The 15,126-nt window shown below is 49.7% G+C and overlaps 3 protein-coding genes across 3 annotated transcripts; 1 reads left to right on the top strand and 2 right to left on the bottom strand.

Moving 5' to 3' along the window:
* The first annotated feature begins 804 nt into the window (after nucleotides 1-804).
* On the top strand, nucleotides 805-1,450 carry Pspn (persephin). Its single transcript, XM_051177648.1, has 2 exons — nucleotides 805-961; nucleotides 1,052-1,450. The coding sequence occupies exons 1-2, from the start codon at nucleotides 805-807 to the stop codon at nucleotides 1,366-1,368; spliced, it is 474 nt and encodes a 157-aa protein (XP_051033605.1). The 3' UTR covers nucleotides 1,369-1,450.
* Nucleotides 1,451-1,623: 173 nt separating this feature from the next.
* Nucleotides 1,624-3,381, bottom strand: Alkbh7 (alkB homolog 7). Its single transcript, XM_051177647.1, has 4 exons — nucleotides 3,142-3,381; nucleotides 2,225-2,398; nucleotides 2,000-2,124; nucleotides 1,624-1,832 (listed from the first exon to the last, which is right to left on the bottom strand). Exons 1-4 carry the CDS (start codon nucleotides 3,343-3,345, stop codon nucleotides 1,670-1,672), a joined length of 666 nt encoding a protein of 221 aa, XP_051033604.1. The 5' UTR covers nucleotides 3,346-3,381; the 3' UTR covers nucleotides 1,624-1,669.
* Nucleotides 3,382-4,562: 1,181 nt separating this feature from the next.
* Nucleotides 4,563-10,800, bottom strand: Clpp (caseinolytic mitochondrial matrix peptidase proteolytic subunit). Its single transcript, XM_051177646.1, has 6 exons — nucleotides 10,592-10,800; nucleotides 10,423-10,494; nucleotides 9,383-9,479; nucleotides 8,008-8,195; nucleotides 7,350-7,455; nucleotides 4,563-4,922 (listed from the first exon to the last, which is right to left on the bottom strand). Exons 1-6 carry the CDS (start codon nucleotides 10,775-10,777, stop codon nucleotides 4,753-4,755), a joined length of 819 nt encoding a protein of 272 aa, XP_051033603.1. The 5' UTR covers nucleotides 10,778-10,800; the 3' UTR covers nucleotides 4,563-4,752.
* Between the last annotated feature and the right edge of the window lie 4,326 nt (nucleotides 10,801-15,126).

The following is a 15,126-nucleotide window of genomic DNA, read 5'->3' as shown; positions in this document are numbered from 1 at the left end:
GACCACAACCTGCAGCGATCCTGCCCTGGTCTCCTGAACACAGGGTTGACCAAGAGTGAGCAGTATGCAGTGTCATACCCGGCATCAGTTTTATTCCTTTGCCTCCAAAGTCCTTGGTTTATTGTTGCCCATATCCACTTGCTGGGTCTCATGGGTTCAGAAGTTGGCAGAACATGATCCTTCTTGGGAATGATGAGATCCAGCAAGCTCCAGTCTCCCCTAGGGCTCTAATGCTCCAAAACCCAGATTGGCTATGGCTGTGGCTTTTCAGGTTGGCCTTCCAAGAACGGGAGTCCCAGCCTTGCCTATCACCTAGACTCCCTTTTCCTGTTTTGATCCTGGTTCAGCCAAGCCCGGAGACAAGGGTTCGATGTTTTAATCCTGGCTAAAGCCAAGATGGAGGGATGCCCACAGACCCTTTCATCTGCCAGGTGTCCTTCCCAGTTCCTATTGGCCCCACATGGCCCATAATCTAGTACAAGACCTACAATAGGACCCCTCCCAGCCCTCCTGAACTTCCTACCAAAGGCAGGTGGGGTGGGGACACAGATTGGTGGCCAACTCTGGGCTTGCTTCTGGCTGATAGTAGGATACTCATAAATCAGGGGCATCAGAAATGGGTCTATGGAATGTCTGGGTGGGTAAGCCATCAATTCTTAAGAGTTAGGATGTGGGGACAAGCTGGGTGGGACTCCACTGGCTTCCCTGGGCCATGATGCTGGCAGTGAGTTTAATCCCCAGGACAGGCAGAGAATAAATTGAGGACACCAGGGTCTCTCAGCATCCTGGGACCTCCCTGTCACAATGGCTGCAGGAAGACTAGCACTCATGTTTCTGCTGCTCCTGCCCTTACACCTGAGCCTCTGCTGGGACCGAGATCCTCAAGGGGATCCAGTGGCAAAAGATGAGATTTCATCTAAGGAGATGGCAGAGACTGCAGGGCCCTGGAAGCCCTATCAGGGTAAGAATTCCTGGGGGCGCCTTGTCACTCCCCAGTTCCTTCTCTTAAAGCCCTCATCATACCTCATACTCATGTTCTACCCTGCACTAGGTAACAGCCATGTCCGCCTTCCAAGAGCCCTGGTTGGTCCATGCCAGCTGTGGAGCCTGACCCTGCCAGTGGCTGAGCTGGGCCTGGGCTATGCCTCAGAGGAGAAGGTCATCTTCCGATACTGTGCTGGCAGCTGTCTCCGAGAGGCCCACACCCAGCACAGCCTTGTGCTGGCCCGGCTTCGAGGGCAGGGTCGAGCCCATGGTCAACCCTGCTGTCAGCCCACCAGCTATACTGATGTGACTTTCCTCGATGATCGTCACCGTTGGCAGCAGCTGCCTCAGCTCTCAGCTGCTGCTTGTGGCTGTGGTGGCTGAAGGTGGCCAGCTTTGTGTCTCAGAATCACAAGCATGAGGCAACCTGGGCTTTGAAGGGTTCAGGTGACATTTATTAGAACCTTGCATACATAGATTGAGAAGGAAGGGAACCTGGGAATGGGTATCGGCAATTAATGCAATAAATGTTCTAATGGCCTTAGGAGTGTGTGTGTGTGATGGGGTACACCCTGGCAGCCACCAGGCTATGTGGGTTCTGACCTGGCAGTGGTAATTAATTTGAAGATGCCCATAACATTCTTTTTCCAACTTTATTCACAAGTCCAGAGGATAGGTGTAGAGGTCAGCAGGCTGGGGGTGGCTTGCCTGGCCTTCCTGGCCCTATCCCCTCAGGGAGGGAGCGGCAAATCACTGAGATACGTCGGCCCCGGGGGACCCGGTGCTCCCCAAAAAATGATTCTTCATCTCGAAGGATCTCATGGGAGAAGTCATATCGGGCTGAACCCCTGCAAAAAGAGACAGGCTGAGTGTGGTAGGTGGAGAGAAACCCTGTTCCTTCAGCATCTCTTCACTTTTCCTGAGCGATGGTGGCAGCTTCCTCTAATGTGAGAGCACCAAGAAGAGGTGTCAGAAGCATTGGGCCTCATCTGGGGGCTTCTTGGCAAGGCATTACCTTAAAATATAGAGGGAGCCTGGCTCCAGCAACAGTTCCAGCCACTGCTCAGGTTCCTGGGTGTGCACCAGCTTCATAACACTTGGGGACAACAAGGAAAGGCCAGCGATAGTGGATCCACAGAACTAGAAGAAAGGTAGTGTCTGTATGTGTGGGAGGGTCAGGCTGAGATCTGCCCTCCTGCCCACTCAGGCTTGGAGTTCTGAGGGACAGCCTTCTGCCTACCTTGACACTGTCAACATGGGGCTTGATGTAGCCCTTAGGTTCCAGGTCCAACACGTGGACCAAGGATAGCAGGGTCTGGTCAGGGCCAAAGGCAGCAGCCTGGACCCGCTGCAGGATGGCTTGGCTTGCATCAGACCATCGGGATTTCTCTGTCTCCCTGAAGCCGTGGATAGCCTACACAGAGAGCACAGGTCATGACTGGGAACTTCCAGGACAGGGAAATGAGGCAAAGAGGGTAGTTCGTGTGGTCTCCAGGTTCTGATTTCCAGTCCCTGGTGCTGGTCACCACAGTATTATTCAGTGTCCGTCTTCGGGCTCAACTTAATCCCACTCAAGATCCTAGTGAGATCCCAACTGCTGGCGCTCCCTCACCCGAGTCGTCCTTCTATTCTTGTCAAGGCCCCTCAGCTGCAGAATCTCATGTCTAAAGTGATCGTGCCCTTGCAGCCATCCCTTGGTGCCCACCAAGGACCTCCCTTCTGATCCCAAGCCTATGAGTGAATACTACACTGCTCTAGTCCCTTGAGCTCAATCCTCCCCGTTCACCTTTCCAGGCTCTGGCCCCTTCCCTACTCTAGGTCTCAACCACAGCCCCCCCAGCGGCAGGCCTTCCCCCGTACTCAGCTCTGACATCAAGATCATCAGCCTTGTTCCAAGATCCGCTCTCGGGACATCTCTCCCGAGCTGCCCAGCACCCGCCACGTCCCACACCACAGCAGCTGGTCGCATGCTGCCATCGGAGCTGGGTGCCCAGTCCCACCGGAACCGGACTATCTCGGCTCAAAACACACCGCCCACAGCCTGGCCGAACCCGGCCCCAGTGCTCGCTCTCTATTCCACGGCCTCGCCCCTCACCGCTTCCCAGTGGTCTTATTCCTAGTTCTCCGCCCCGCCTCATCGAGGCCCCGCCCACTTACCGCGTCCCAGTGGTCGTACTCATAACGCCGGCGTCGCAGCTGGGGCTCCAGTTCTTGTGTTAGCGTGTCTTCCTCCGCCTGGCTCAGAAAGCCCGGCCGCACTACGGCCTCGTCGCGCAGGCGACTCAGCACGGCGGAGTCTGAGCCACGAATCCAGCCGCACCTAGAAAGCACCCGCATCGCCAGGCTCCCGCCGCCTGCCATCTTCAGGCGACCTCTTAAGGTCAGGCCACGCCTCCGCAAGCCATTGGCTGGGGCCCTCCCTCCAGCTCTGAGCCCGCCTCCTACTGCACACCATTGGACACGAGCACGCGCCCACTCTATTAGCTGTGCCCCAAGTCCATCTAATGTTGGTCCCGCCTCTGGGCCCTGATTTGATCTGTCAGGTTCAGGAGTGAGGTGCTCAATCTGGGATAACCATAGTTCGAGCAAAGTCAAGGTTAGAGGTTCAACCAGTGTGATAGCACAGGCTGGTTGCCTGTCAACCAGCACTTGGTGGAGCGAGGGACAACTTCAAGGTCATCCTTGGCTATACACATGAGTTTGAGGACAACCTGAACCACAGGAGATACTACATGCCTCCCCATGACATCCAAACAAGTAAGACCCATTAATACAACCCACACCTCAAATGTTCTGAATTAAAAAGCCAAAAAATTGTTTACTGCCACACTACCCTAATAACATCTGGACCCACGATGATGGCTCAACAGATATGGGTACTTGCCACCGAGCCTGGTGACTTTGGTTTGATCCCCCAGAACCCACAGACACAGTGGAAACAGGGAAGCCACTCTTGCAAGTCATCTACTGACTTCCACAGGGACACTGGCACCTGCCACCTCACCCACAAATAAACTGGTCCAATTTTCCTTTTTAGCTACATCTATATATCCACCCAACCCTCTCCATTTTTATTTTAAAAAATCCAAAGTTTCCCCTACCATTCTTTCTGGTGCCAGTCTGCTTTTGGACCCTGCAGCAAAATGCCAGGTCTCATGGGTATGAGGATCAATCCAAAGCTTCTGGTGGCTCCTCCAGCCAATGAGACTACCTAACCCTCCAGGGGCAAAAACAGGCTCAGCCAGTTCTGGCACCCACAGGGAAGCTCCAGGGGACCCAACACCCTCTTCAGGTCACCAGGGGTACTGCACTCATGTGCACAAACCCTCACATAATCAAAAGTAAATGTATAAAACTATAGTTCTATCTGCCAGCTGTGGGCTAGTATATGGCTTAAAAGTTTGCTAACAGCTAGACATAGTGGAACACACCTTTAATCCTAGCACTCCAGAGGCAGAGGCAGGGGGATATCTGAGTTTGTGGCCGGCCTACTCTACAGAGCAAGTTCCAAGACAACTATGGCTACACAGAGAAACCCTGTCTTGAGAAACAAAACAAAAATTGTCATGGAGTCAAGGTAGGAGGGGCCTGGTATCTTGGAGATGTAATCGAAGATGCCTCAGACATGGGACAAAAACCACAAGGTTTAATTTAAAGTCTTAGCAGGAGGGCAGCCTCAATCTGCATTCTCTCCAGGGGTATCTCTCTGGGCTCAGCAGAGGAAGTGTGTGCAGTCCTGGGTCTCCACACTGGAGATGAGGTCAGACCCTAGGTGCTTGCTGGGACAGGAGGATCGGCTGATGCTGCAGGAGTCTCCTTCTGTACCAGTTCTGGTTCATCCTCTCCATCCTGAGGTGGGTGGACCAGGACCTTGTCCAAGATGCCAAATTCTTGGGCCTCCATGGGGCTCATATAGCGGTCCCTCTCCATGGCTGACTCTGGAGGCAGGTGAAGCAGTACATGTAGGTAAGAACAGAGACCTAGGATGCTTTCCCCCAATTTCTAGGTTGAAGTCAATTCAGTAGCAGGATGGTTTATGGAGTTATGAGGATGGGACCCCTACCATGGGATCTGTGCCCTTATTAAAAGAGAAAACCATTTGATGCTAGAGCAGAGAATCTAAAGTTAAAGGCCAACCAGGGCTACATACCAAGATCACATCTTTAAAAACAAAATAAAAACAAGCTGTGGGACACACCTTTAATCCCAGCACTCAGGAGGCAGAGACAGGGGGATCTCCCAGCCTGGTCTACTGAGCCAGTTCCCGAACAGGCTCCAAAGCTACAGAGAATCAATTGGTAAAGCACTGGTCTAGCCTGCACCGAACCTTGGTTCAAATCCCAGAACCACCTGTAATTCTGGCAAAGCAAAGGTATAGCCATTAGGATCAGGAGCTGAAGGTCAATGGTCAACCTTCCAGGTACCAGGTATTTCTGACCTTCCTGCTTCCAGGACTCAAATACACATTCCTGAATTTTTGCTTTCAGCCCATGATTTGTTCCAGCTCCCTGAGTTACAGAAGACACACGCTCATTCTGATAATTCTTCCCTGTGGGGCTCAGAACTTCTGAGTCTTAGTTTCCCCAGCAGTAAGAAATACATTTCTTGCCTGATGGTGGTGGCACACACCTTTAATCCCAGCACTCGGGAGACAGAGGCAAGTGGATCTCTGTGAGTTGGTCTACAGAGTGACCAACTCTATAAAGCCTGGTCTACAGAGTGAGTTCTAGGATAGCCAGGGCTGTTTCAGAGAGAAACCCTGAAAAAAAAAAAAAAAAAAAAAAATCAGGCAGGCTGGCCTCAAGGGGATTCTTCTGTCTGCACCTGCCAAGTGCTGGGAAGATAGGTGTCCGACAGCATGCCACATTGGTTTAATTTTTACTGACTACTCAAATATAGTCAGGTCCTCCTGAACACTGTCCTCTGACCTCTACATGTCAGAGTACACACATGCCTATCACACCAATAAAATACACCCAGGTCATGTGCTGCTATGTGGTGAATCTTAGATTTAACATATGTGACCAACAACAAGATAGATCAAAGAATAGCATGAGGGCCAGCAAGATGACTTGGCAGAAAGAGGAGCTTGCCACCAATTCTGATGAACTGGAGTTCAATCACCACAATGCTCAAGGTGTCAGAAAACCAATTTCTATGAATTGTCCTCTGACCTCCGCACATCTGCTGTGGCAGGCACATGTTCCCCAAATCAACTATTTAAAACAAAACAAAACCAAAATGTCAAACACCAGGGAAACCCTGCTGGCACCCACCAGCACCCAATGGTACCTATAACCCTTGTTACCTTCCCCCCACCCAAAATATCCTTTAGGAAAAATACACAGATCAGCTGAGCCAGTTCTCAAGGCTGATATATTTATTTTAGTCTGAGACTGAATCTTGCAATATTCTCTAGGTCAGTCTAGAACTCCTGATTCTCCTGCCTCCACCTCCCAGTCCTGGGATAACAGGTAGGTGCCACCACATCCAGCTTGCAAAGTTGATCTAAATGGCAGAGCAGGGGGTTTTAACCAGCAGGGATTCTGCCCATTAGGCTAGGAACTTTGCCAAGCCAGAAATGCATTCCTGGGGCTGGAGAACTGGCTTGGAGGTTGAGAACTTGTTCTGGCAGAGGACTCAGGTTCAATCCTCAGCACCCATAAGGTGGCTCACAACTGTTTATTACTCTGGTTTGAGGGGATCTGACACCCTCGTCTGACCTCCACTGGCACCAGGCACATATGCAATTTACAGACTTACACCCATATACACCGGGCAGTGGTGGCACACACCTTTAATCAGAGCACTTGGGAGGTAGGTGAATCTCTGTGAGTTTTAGACCACCCTGGTCTACAAGAGCTAATTCCAAAGCTATACATGGAAACCCTGTCTCAAAAACAAACAAACAAAAAACCCCATCCATATACATATAATAAAAATTAAATGAATTTTTTTAAAAAGGAAAGAAATGTATATTTGTTTTGCTTTTTGAAAGCAAGCCTCTCTGTGTAGCTCTGGCTGTCCTAGAACTTGTTTGTAGATCAGACTGTCCTGCCTCTGCCTCCCAATTGCTGGGATTATAGGTGTGTACCACTATCACTTAGCAAGAAATCTATACTTAAGGCACACTCCCAGCCCTCACTGGGGGATTCTAGGCAGGGCTCCACCACTAAGCCACACCCCCAGCCTTTAGAGGCACTTAGTTATCAGCATTGAAAGGGGCTACAGGCTACAGGCACAGCATTTGTAGGTTAATGATCCTACTGAACACCCAAAAGGCCCAGGGTGACCCCACTATAGTAATGTGGCTCTGAACGTCCAGGTGGGGAAGCCCTGGTTTGGGACAATGCTGATGCACTCACCAATCACCTGCAGGCTCTGCTTGGTGTGTTTGGCGTAGATGTTGTATAGCTGCTTCTTCAGCTTCATAATCTCCTCTGCCTGGATGGCAATGTCTGTGGCTTGGCCCTGAGGAAAGAGCAGTAGATGGAGGAGGAAGATGAAGCCGAGAGCATCCCATGGGACGCTAGAGTGAGGGAGTCCTGCAGTTTCTATTGCACGTTGATCTATTTTTACTTTATTTTACTTTTGTTTTGAGACAGGATATCTCTACATAGCTCTGGCTCTCCTGAAACTTGCTCTGTAGACCAGGCTGGCCTCAAACTCAAGAGATCCGCCTGCTTCTGCCACCCAAGTACTGGGATTAAAGGCATTCGCCCATCACTCCCGGCTCAGTTTTTGTTTTTTATCCTTTCCTCTGGTAGAGATGGAACCCAGAGTCTTGCCTGTGCTAAGCAAGCATTCTACCTTCGAGGAGCACCTTCCCAGCCATGGAAACACCTATCTTAAAACAGTGGCAGTCAGGAGGCAGAGGCAGGCAGATCTCAGCGCGTTAGAAGCAGTCTTGGTCTACAGAGTGAGCTCCAGCACAGCTAAGGCTACATGGTGAGACCCTGTCTCCAACAAAGAAAGAACAGTAGCCTACATTTCCTCCCACATCCCTGCAGAACTTGCACTCACCCTGGCACCTCCAGAGGGCTGGTGGATCATGATTCTGGAATTAGGCAGTGAGTGGCGCATGCCTGGGCTGCCAGCGGCGAGTAGCAGGGAGCCCATGCTGGCAGCCTGTCCAACACACCATGTGCAGATGGGGTTCAGAATATACTGCATTGTGTCATAGATGGCCAGGCCCGCAGTCACCACACCACCTGCAGGCAGTGGAGTAAGTCAGGGCCCAGTGGGATCCTCCTCTACCCTGGTAGGTACTGTTCCAGCAAGAAGTCACAAGGACAGTCCTTCCTTCAGAATCAGGTATGGTTAGACATGTACAATAGGACAACACACATGCACATATGCACAAGTCAAAAGGCTCTGCCAGGCACCTCTTAGCTATGAACCCTGGTCAGGCCATATGTCACCAGGAAGGGCCAGCCACTCCCACTCTCTAAGGCACACTTGCCCAGATCAGAAGCTTTATTGAGAAGAGAAATGAGTGTGCCATCTAGAACATTCTGTGAGAGGTGCCTGGCCTGACAAGGGCCCAAACAACACTGCCCATTCTTGGGTAAAGACACTCCCTACCAAGCCTGACAACCTGAGTTCAATTCCTGGGACCTCCTGACTTCTATACATGCACACAGTGACATACATGCATCCATCTACCCATAAACACACACTCATATAAACAAATGTAATCCTAATATATTTCTTAAAAATCAACTATTTCTGAAGAGTGTGGTGGTTCATACCTGCCGTCCTAGTTAAAGTGAAAGGACTTCAGAGAATCTGGGTAGAGTGGAACTTTATCAGCTGGTAAAGTTCTTGCTATACAAGCATATGAACATGAGTTCAGATCCCAAGCACCCACAAAACAGACAGAGTAGCACATGCTTGCCCTGTAATCCCAGTGCTGGAGAGGTGTAGACAGGTGTATCCTTGGGGCTTACTGACCAGCTAGACTAGCATACTTGGGGAAGTTCCAAGTCCTTTTGGAATGATTTTAAATAATTAATTAGTTCATTAGGTTTTTGTTTTTGTTTTTTTTTTTTTTTTTTTTTCCAAGACAGGGTTTCTCTGTGTAGTCCTGACTATCCTAGAACTTACTTTGTAAACTAGGCAGGCCTCTAGAGATCTGCCTGCCTCTGTCTCCTGAATGCTGGGATTAAAGGCATGCACCACCATACCTGGCTAAAAATCCTCAATTTTTGTGTAGCCCAGGCTGTCCTAGAACTCAGAGATCCACCTGTCTCTGCCTCCCAAGTGCAGGAATTAAAGGTATGTGCCATCATGCCATGCTTGGAGTGATTTTAAATTTTAGGTTCTGCAGAAAGCTGCTTCACACCTATTCTCCAGAGGGGATATTCCCAACCCTACAACCAGGTCAGGCCCTGCTCACCTGGGCTGTTGATGTACATGTGAATGGGTTTCTTGTTGCTTTCAGACTGTAAGAATAGCAGCTGGGCAATGACCAGGCTGGCGACACTGTCATCAATCTGTAGGTGTGGAGGGCAGAGTTGTCCCCAGGTTAAAGGTGGGCTGGATGAAGGCTTAAGGAGCCAGGAACCAGGAATTTGAGTATAGGAAGGGGATGGTCTGGGAGCCGCAAACACTGGAAGACAATAAACTGAGGACATGGCTGGGATATAGTTTAGTGGGTAGAGTGCTTGCCTAGCATGCTCAAGGTCCTGGTTTCAAGCATTGCCTAAACCTGGTGTGGTGGTACATATCAGTCATCCCACCACTTGGGAATTGGAGGCAAGAGGATATGGGTTCAAAGCCAGCCTGAGGTGGGGGTGGGAGCTGGAGAGATGGCTCTGTGGTCAAGAGCACTGACTGCTCTTCCAGAGGACCTGGGTTCAATTCCCAGCACCCACATGACATCTCACAACTATCTGTAACTCCAATATCACACAGACATACATGCAGGGTAATACACCAATTACATAAAATAAAAATAAATTTTAAGAAGAGAGAGAGAAAAAGCCAGCTTGAGCTACTTAAGACCCTGTCTCAAAAACACGAACCACCTGACCAGAGCTGGGGTTCATTGGGTAGAATGCTAGCTCTGAGTTCTATCCCCACCCAGTACTACAAACCTGGTGTGGTGGTACACCTTCATCCCAGCCCTAAATGTCATCATCAGCTACATGGGGACTTCAAGGCCAGCCTGGGACTCTGTCTCAGAAGACCACAAAACAAAAGCTGGCAAGACAGATTATGGTGGTGATGCACACTGACACCCAATATTTGGGAAGCTGAGGTAGGGGGACAGCAAGGTGGAAGCTAGCTTGGACTACATAACAGGAGTTTGGCTCAAATAAAAAAGAATGTTTCAGGTCAGGGATGAGGAAAACGGGGGTGGGGCACATAGTTTGACAAGGGGAGAAATGTTGGCGAGACAGCTAGGTGTCCCCAGAGCGCACCGGGTTCGCTCACCGGGCCCATGACGCACACGATGCGTTCCCTCAAGAGCCTCGAGTATATGTCATAAGCACGCTCGCCTCGACCCTGGTGGGAAAAGAAACAGAGGTGAAAGGTCAGCGATCCTCGCACGCCGCCCTCTCCCCTCAAGCCTCCACGCTTTGTCCCCACCAGGCCCCCGTACAGTCTGTTCCACCACGATGGGGATGAGCGGGAAAGCTCGCGTAGCAGTTCCATGCAGGCTCCTCCGTAGGGGTGAGCCGCTCCCAGAAGTCCATAGTGGGGAGGAACGCACGGCGAAGCGAGACAAGACAGAACCGTATCCGCCCGCAGCCACCCGGGCCTCCCCCAGCAGCACTCGGGGCCACATGTCGCCGCGCGCCCCGGCTTGGCTTCCGGAACTACAACTCCCAGCGTGCTTTGCGGAAGTCGCTCGCTCGTCCACTTCCGGGAACGGAGTGGGCGGGGCCGCAGAAGGCGGGTGGGTAAGTCTGTAGGCGGGGTCTTCGACGGAAGTAGGCGTTCAAATGAATAGGGGAATCTCGCTTCTCCCTTGCATGCAGGTTCCTGCACCGGGCCTCGCTGTTCCCCGGTGTCCATGCGGGAAGCAGCGCACCGCGGGGTGAGGCGAGGCCTAATGTGAGGCACCTGCCCGCCACCATTGCTCCTGCAACAATCTTCGGGTGTATGTGGTGGCCTGCAACCTATCCGTCTCCTGGAACTACAACTCCCAGGAGCTTTGCCTCCATGACTCCCAGGTATTGGCTTTCGGGAAAAAAAGGGGCAGAACCTAGATAGAAAGTAGAGTCCAGGACTCGCTAATGAATTTATTGAACAAAGCAGTTTAGGGAGTTGGGGAGGCTGAGGGAGGGCAGGGCGCCTGGAGGACTCGAAGGACCCCAGAGCAGGAGGCCTGGATGTTGCCAGAGGCACCGGACTTCGCTACACCTGTATTCGTTTTCAGACGGTGCCCAGCTTTCAGAAACGTCCCTTTATTGTCCCATCCCAAGTGGTGGACAGTTTCTGCTGTACAGTCCTGCACCTCGAACTGCAGCCATTAGACACAGATCCCAAAAACTCCCTCCACGGCCACACCTGTTTCTCCGTTGTCCTCTAGCCTAGCCTGTGCCCACGTTGGTCCTCACTCAGCCGCTGGAATTCCTTGGAAGAGGTGAAACTGATCCATCAAGCCTGCGACATGGCTCCTCATCAGTAACCTATGCACGCTTCTCCTTTGCCTTCTTTGCTCATATACTTGACTTCAGTAGCCACACTTCCCTCCATGTGAGACTCCCCTCTGCCCTGTGCTCTTTCACAGTGTGCCTACACCACCAGGCTGAGACATCATGTGTGCAGAAACTCACTGCCTTTGCTACCATCCCAGTCATATTCGGAATTTCCCCAAATTAGTTGTCACCTGATGTAAGCATTACTTAAAGTACTGATTGATTTTTGGTTTCGTCTTTTGTGTATGTAGAGCAAGAGTGTCACAGGGAGATAGACATAGAACACATTGGTTCATCTTCATTCGCAGTGCCAATCCTTGCTCCCCAGCCCCTCACTGGGGAATTCTCAGTGGGGTCTCTACCTCTGAGCCAATGCTTATTTAATATTCTTAGCAGCACTAAGAAACAAGACCTACTTCATCTCCAAATTACTAAGAGGAAACTAAATAAGCAATTTGTTCTAGGCCAAACAGCTAGCAAATAATAGACTGATACAAGGTGCTGATTTTCTCATTCTGCTAGGTCCCTTCTCTGCTTCAGCCCCAAATAAACACACAGACTTATATTACATATAAAACTGTTGGCTGATGGCTGGGGCTTCTTATTGGCTAGCTCTGTCTTAATTATTAAGCCATTTCTGTTAATCTATGTATTTCCACGTGGTCTTATCTTACCAGAGAAGGTTCTAGACCTGTTCTCCTTCGGCTACATGGCATCTTCTGCCTACTTTTCCCAGAATTTTCCTCATCTCCTAGTCCCACCTATCTTCCTGCCTCTATCAGCTATTGGATAAGCAGTGTTTTAATTCATAAGTCAATGAGAGAAGCATATACATAAGGACATCCCCCATCAGCTGACTTCCTGAGACTCAGTTTCCTTGCCTGTAAAATGGGAGTATATGGTGAGTCCCAGGATTCCTAAAAGGTTTCCTAGGCAACCACTGTGTTCCCTGAGGAAGATACTTTTTGGTAACTGGAGACTTGCATTTAAATTTGCAGAGGCCAGAAATGAACATCAAAGGCTATAAATGTTTCTCCCCAGAGCTCTCTAAACAGCATAGGCTCTTGGTTGCCCACCATAATCAGTTGACAAGACTCAATTGCTGAAGACACCAGTCGCTTTGGTTACAGGACATGAAGTCAAGCTGGAACTGAGCTGAGGGCTTCCTCCCTGTTGGCTTGTTTTCATAGTGCCAGAAGGTGACATTCATTCTGTTAGAGAGAAGACATATGTGGCCTTCTGCAGTGTGGACCCCGACTACTGCCACTCTGACCAGTCTCAAGTTGGTGACACTGGTGTCATAGAGTTGTGAGAACCACAGGGGCGACCAGCAATGCAGGGCTGCTCTCTAGAAGGCAACCATGCTTGGTCATGTAAACTGACCAGAGCTCACACTCGGAAGTTGTAGGCCAAGGAGAAACTTGGATCTCATTGCTTGCTGAATGGGAAACTCCCTTCTGAATATTGATGTCTGTTTGCAGAGACTCATGAGTCAGAACACAGAAGAGTGTTCAGCCCTAAGTGGTACATTTGTAGCACCACTGCCCCTCAAGGCTTGGGGAACATCAGGAAGAGGGAGCAGACAGAATGTGAAAGCTGGACAAGATCAGGCCAACAAGACCAGTCAGAGTTCCAGCAGGCAGCAGTTACTAGATTCGGTGGCTTTTACAGAAGAACACATGGAGGGGAGGAGGCTGCTTTGGAGTAACAGGAATAGAGCTGAGTAAAATACTTTGAATAAACTATGAAATTGTTAAAGAATAAAAGATTAAATAAAAAAGTTAAAAGAAATACAAACCAGGGCATGGGTAGTATGTATGTATGTATGTATTTATTTATTTATTTATTGAGGCCGGGTTTCACTGTGTAGCCCTGGGTGTCCTGCAACTCACTCTGTAGATCACGCTGGCCTTGAACTAGAGATCTGTCTGCCTCTGCCTCCTGAGTGCTGGGATTAAAGGTGTGCACCACCTCAGCCCAGCTTGGTTTTCCTTTAAAACTCTATAGAGCAGGCTGTTTTCAAACTCAGAGAGTTGCCTGCCTCTGCCTTACAAATGCTAGGATTAAAGGTGTACACTACCATATCAGGCTTGGTGGTTTACATCTTTAATCCCAGCACTCAGGAGGCAGAGGCAGGAAGATCTTGGTGAGTTCAAGTCCAGCCTGGAATATATTGTGAATCCTAAGGCTAGCCAGGGCTACATAGAGAGCCTTGTCTCAAAAAATAAATTTAAAAAAGCAATAACAAAACATGTATTTTGGTGATTTTGAAGGTTTAATAATAATAATAATAATAATAATAATAATAATAATAATTGTGGATCAGTAAATGTGCAAGTGCTACAAGGACCGGACCAGAAAGGGGCATTATATCCCCTGGAGCTGAAAGTACAGGTTGTTGTAAGCCACCTGATAAAGGAGCTGAGGACTGAACCCAGGCCTAATGGAGAAGAGCAACTGCTCTCAACTGCTGTGTCACCTCTGCAGGCCCAGAGTGTCACTATTCAGATCTCAGTGACCTGTCCAAGGATAGTATGTATTGCCTTTGTTGTTCTGAGACAAGGCCTCACTCTGTAGTCCAGGCTGGCCTGGAACTCAGCAATCTCCCTGCCTCAGCCTCAGGACTGCTGAGGTGGTGGGCATGTAGCACCAAGCCAGGTTCAATGCTAACAAGTCTTACTCCTTTTCACACTTGAATTGTTTTAAGACAAAAAGTCTTTGTCGGACCATTGGATCATTCTACGCAGCAAGCTGAAGTTGAGGGGTGTGGAGGAGTTGGTGTTGTAATCCAGGCAAATCTGGCCCTGCCCCTTGGGAAATTGGCATAATGTGTTACCCTCTGCACATGGCAAGTAGTACCCTGGCTCTGTACGCAGGTGCAAAGTTCCCTTTAAGAGAAAATATCTGCTTGCTCCTCTCTCCACCATATCTCTGAGGAGGCAGGCAGATCTCTGTTTCTCTGTCTCCTCTCTCTCTGTTTCTGTCTCTTCTCTCTCCCCTTTCTCCCTTCCACCACACCCTTTTCTTCCGGAGTAAAATTTACTTCCCATGTAAGTTCTGCCTGAGGGTGTGTTTGTGCTTCACCCCCATGGGATTTGCCTTGGTCCCACCTTGCATCATATTTCTAACAGTTGGAATACCCTTTCTATTCTTCAGAGGGTTACAAAGTTTCCTTATGTGGTGATTTTTGTCTGAGACAGGGGTCTCCCGTAGCCCAGGCTGGCCTGGAATTTACTATGTTGCCAAGGCTGGCTTCCAATTGCAGAGCCTCTTTCCTGAGGGCTAGCATGACAGCAGCCAGCATTGCCTTTCCTTTGGAATCTACTAATTAAGCTCATGATAGCTATGTGGTTTACACAAACTGTATACAGGGAAAGGAGGAGAAACCTCAAAAGAATCCAGATAAAATCTATAGATGTCAATAGCGCCAACTCTCTGATTTTGAAAGTAGAGTTACATAATGTGGCTCCAGTGAGGTGTTGGCTCATCCTTG

The sequence above is a fragment of the Phodopus roborovskii genome, unplaced genomic scaffold (assembly GCF_943737965.1).
Source record: "Phodopus roborovskii unplaced genomic scaffold, PHOROB, whole genome shotgun sequence".
Classification (NCBI taxonomy): Eukaryota; Metazoa; Chordata; class Mammalia; order Rodentia; family Cricetidae; genus Phodopus; species Phodopus roborovskii.
Note: the sequence above shows the minus strand (reverse complement) of the source record. Positions and strands in the feature narration are given on the sequence as shown.

Excerpts from the sequence above, each read along its gene's own strand:
- Pspn (XM_051177648.1), top strand. The coding sequence starts at position 805 with ATGGCTGCAGGAAGACTAGCACTCATGTTTCTGCTGCTCCTGCCCTTA. Across the intron at positions 962-1,051 it reads GCCCTGGAAGCCCTATCAGG|GTAACAGCCATGTCCGCCTT; the intron begins GTAAGAATTCCT and ends ACCCTGCACTAG.
- Alkbh7 (XM_051177647.1), bottom strand. The coding sequence starts at position 3,345 with ATGGCAGGCGGCGGGAGCCTGGCGATGCGGGTGCTTTCTAGGTGCGGC. Across the intron at positions 2,125-2,224 it reads CCCATGTTGACAGTGTCAAG|TTCTGTGGATCCACTATCGC; the intron begins GTAGGCAGAAGG and ends CCTTTCTTCTAG. Across the intron at positions 1,833-1,999 it reads GGCTCCCTCTATATTTTAAG|GGGTTCAGCCCGATATGACT; the intron begins GTAATGCCTTGC and ends CTCTTTTTGCAG.
- Clpp (XM_051177646.1), bottom strand. The coding sequence starts at position 10,777 with ATGTGGCCCCGAGTGCTGCTGGGGGAGGCCCGGGTGGCTGCGGGCGGA. Across the intron at positions 10,495-10,591 it reads CCATCGTGGTGGAACAGACT|GGTCGAGGCGAGCGTGCTTA; the intron begins GTACGGGGGCCT and ends TTTTCCCACCAG. Across the intron at positions 8,196-9,382 it reads CATGTACATCAACAGCCCAG|GTGGTGTGGTGACTGCGGGC; the intron begins GTGAGCAGGGCC and ends CACTGCCTGCAG.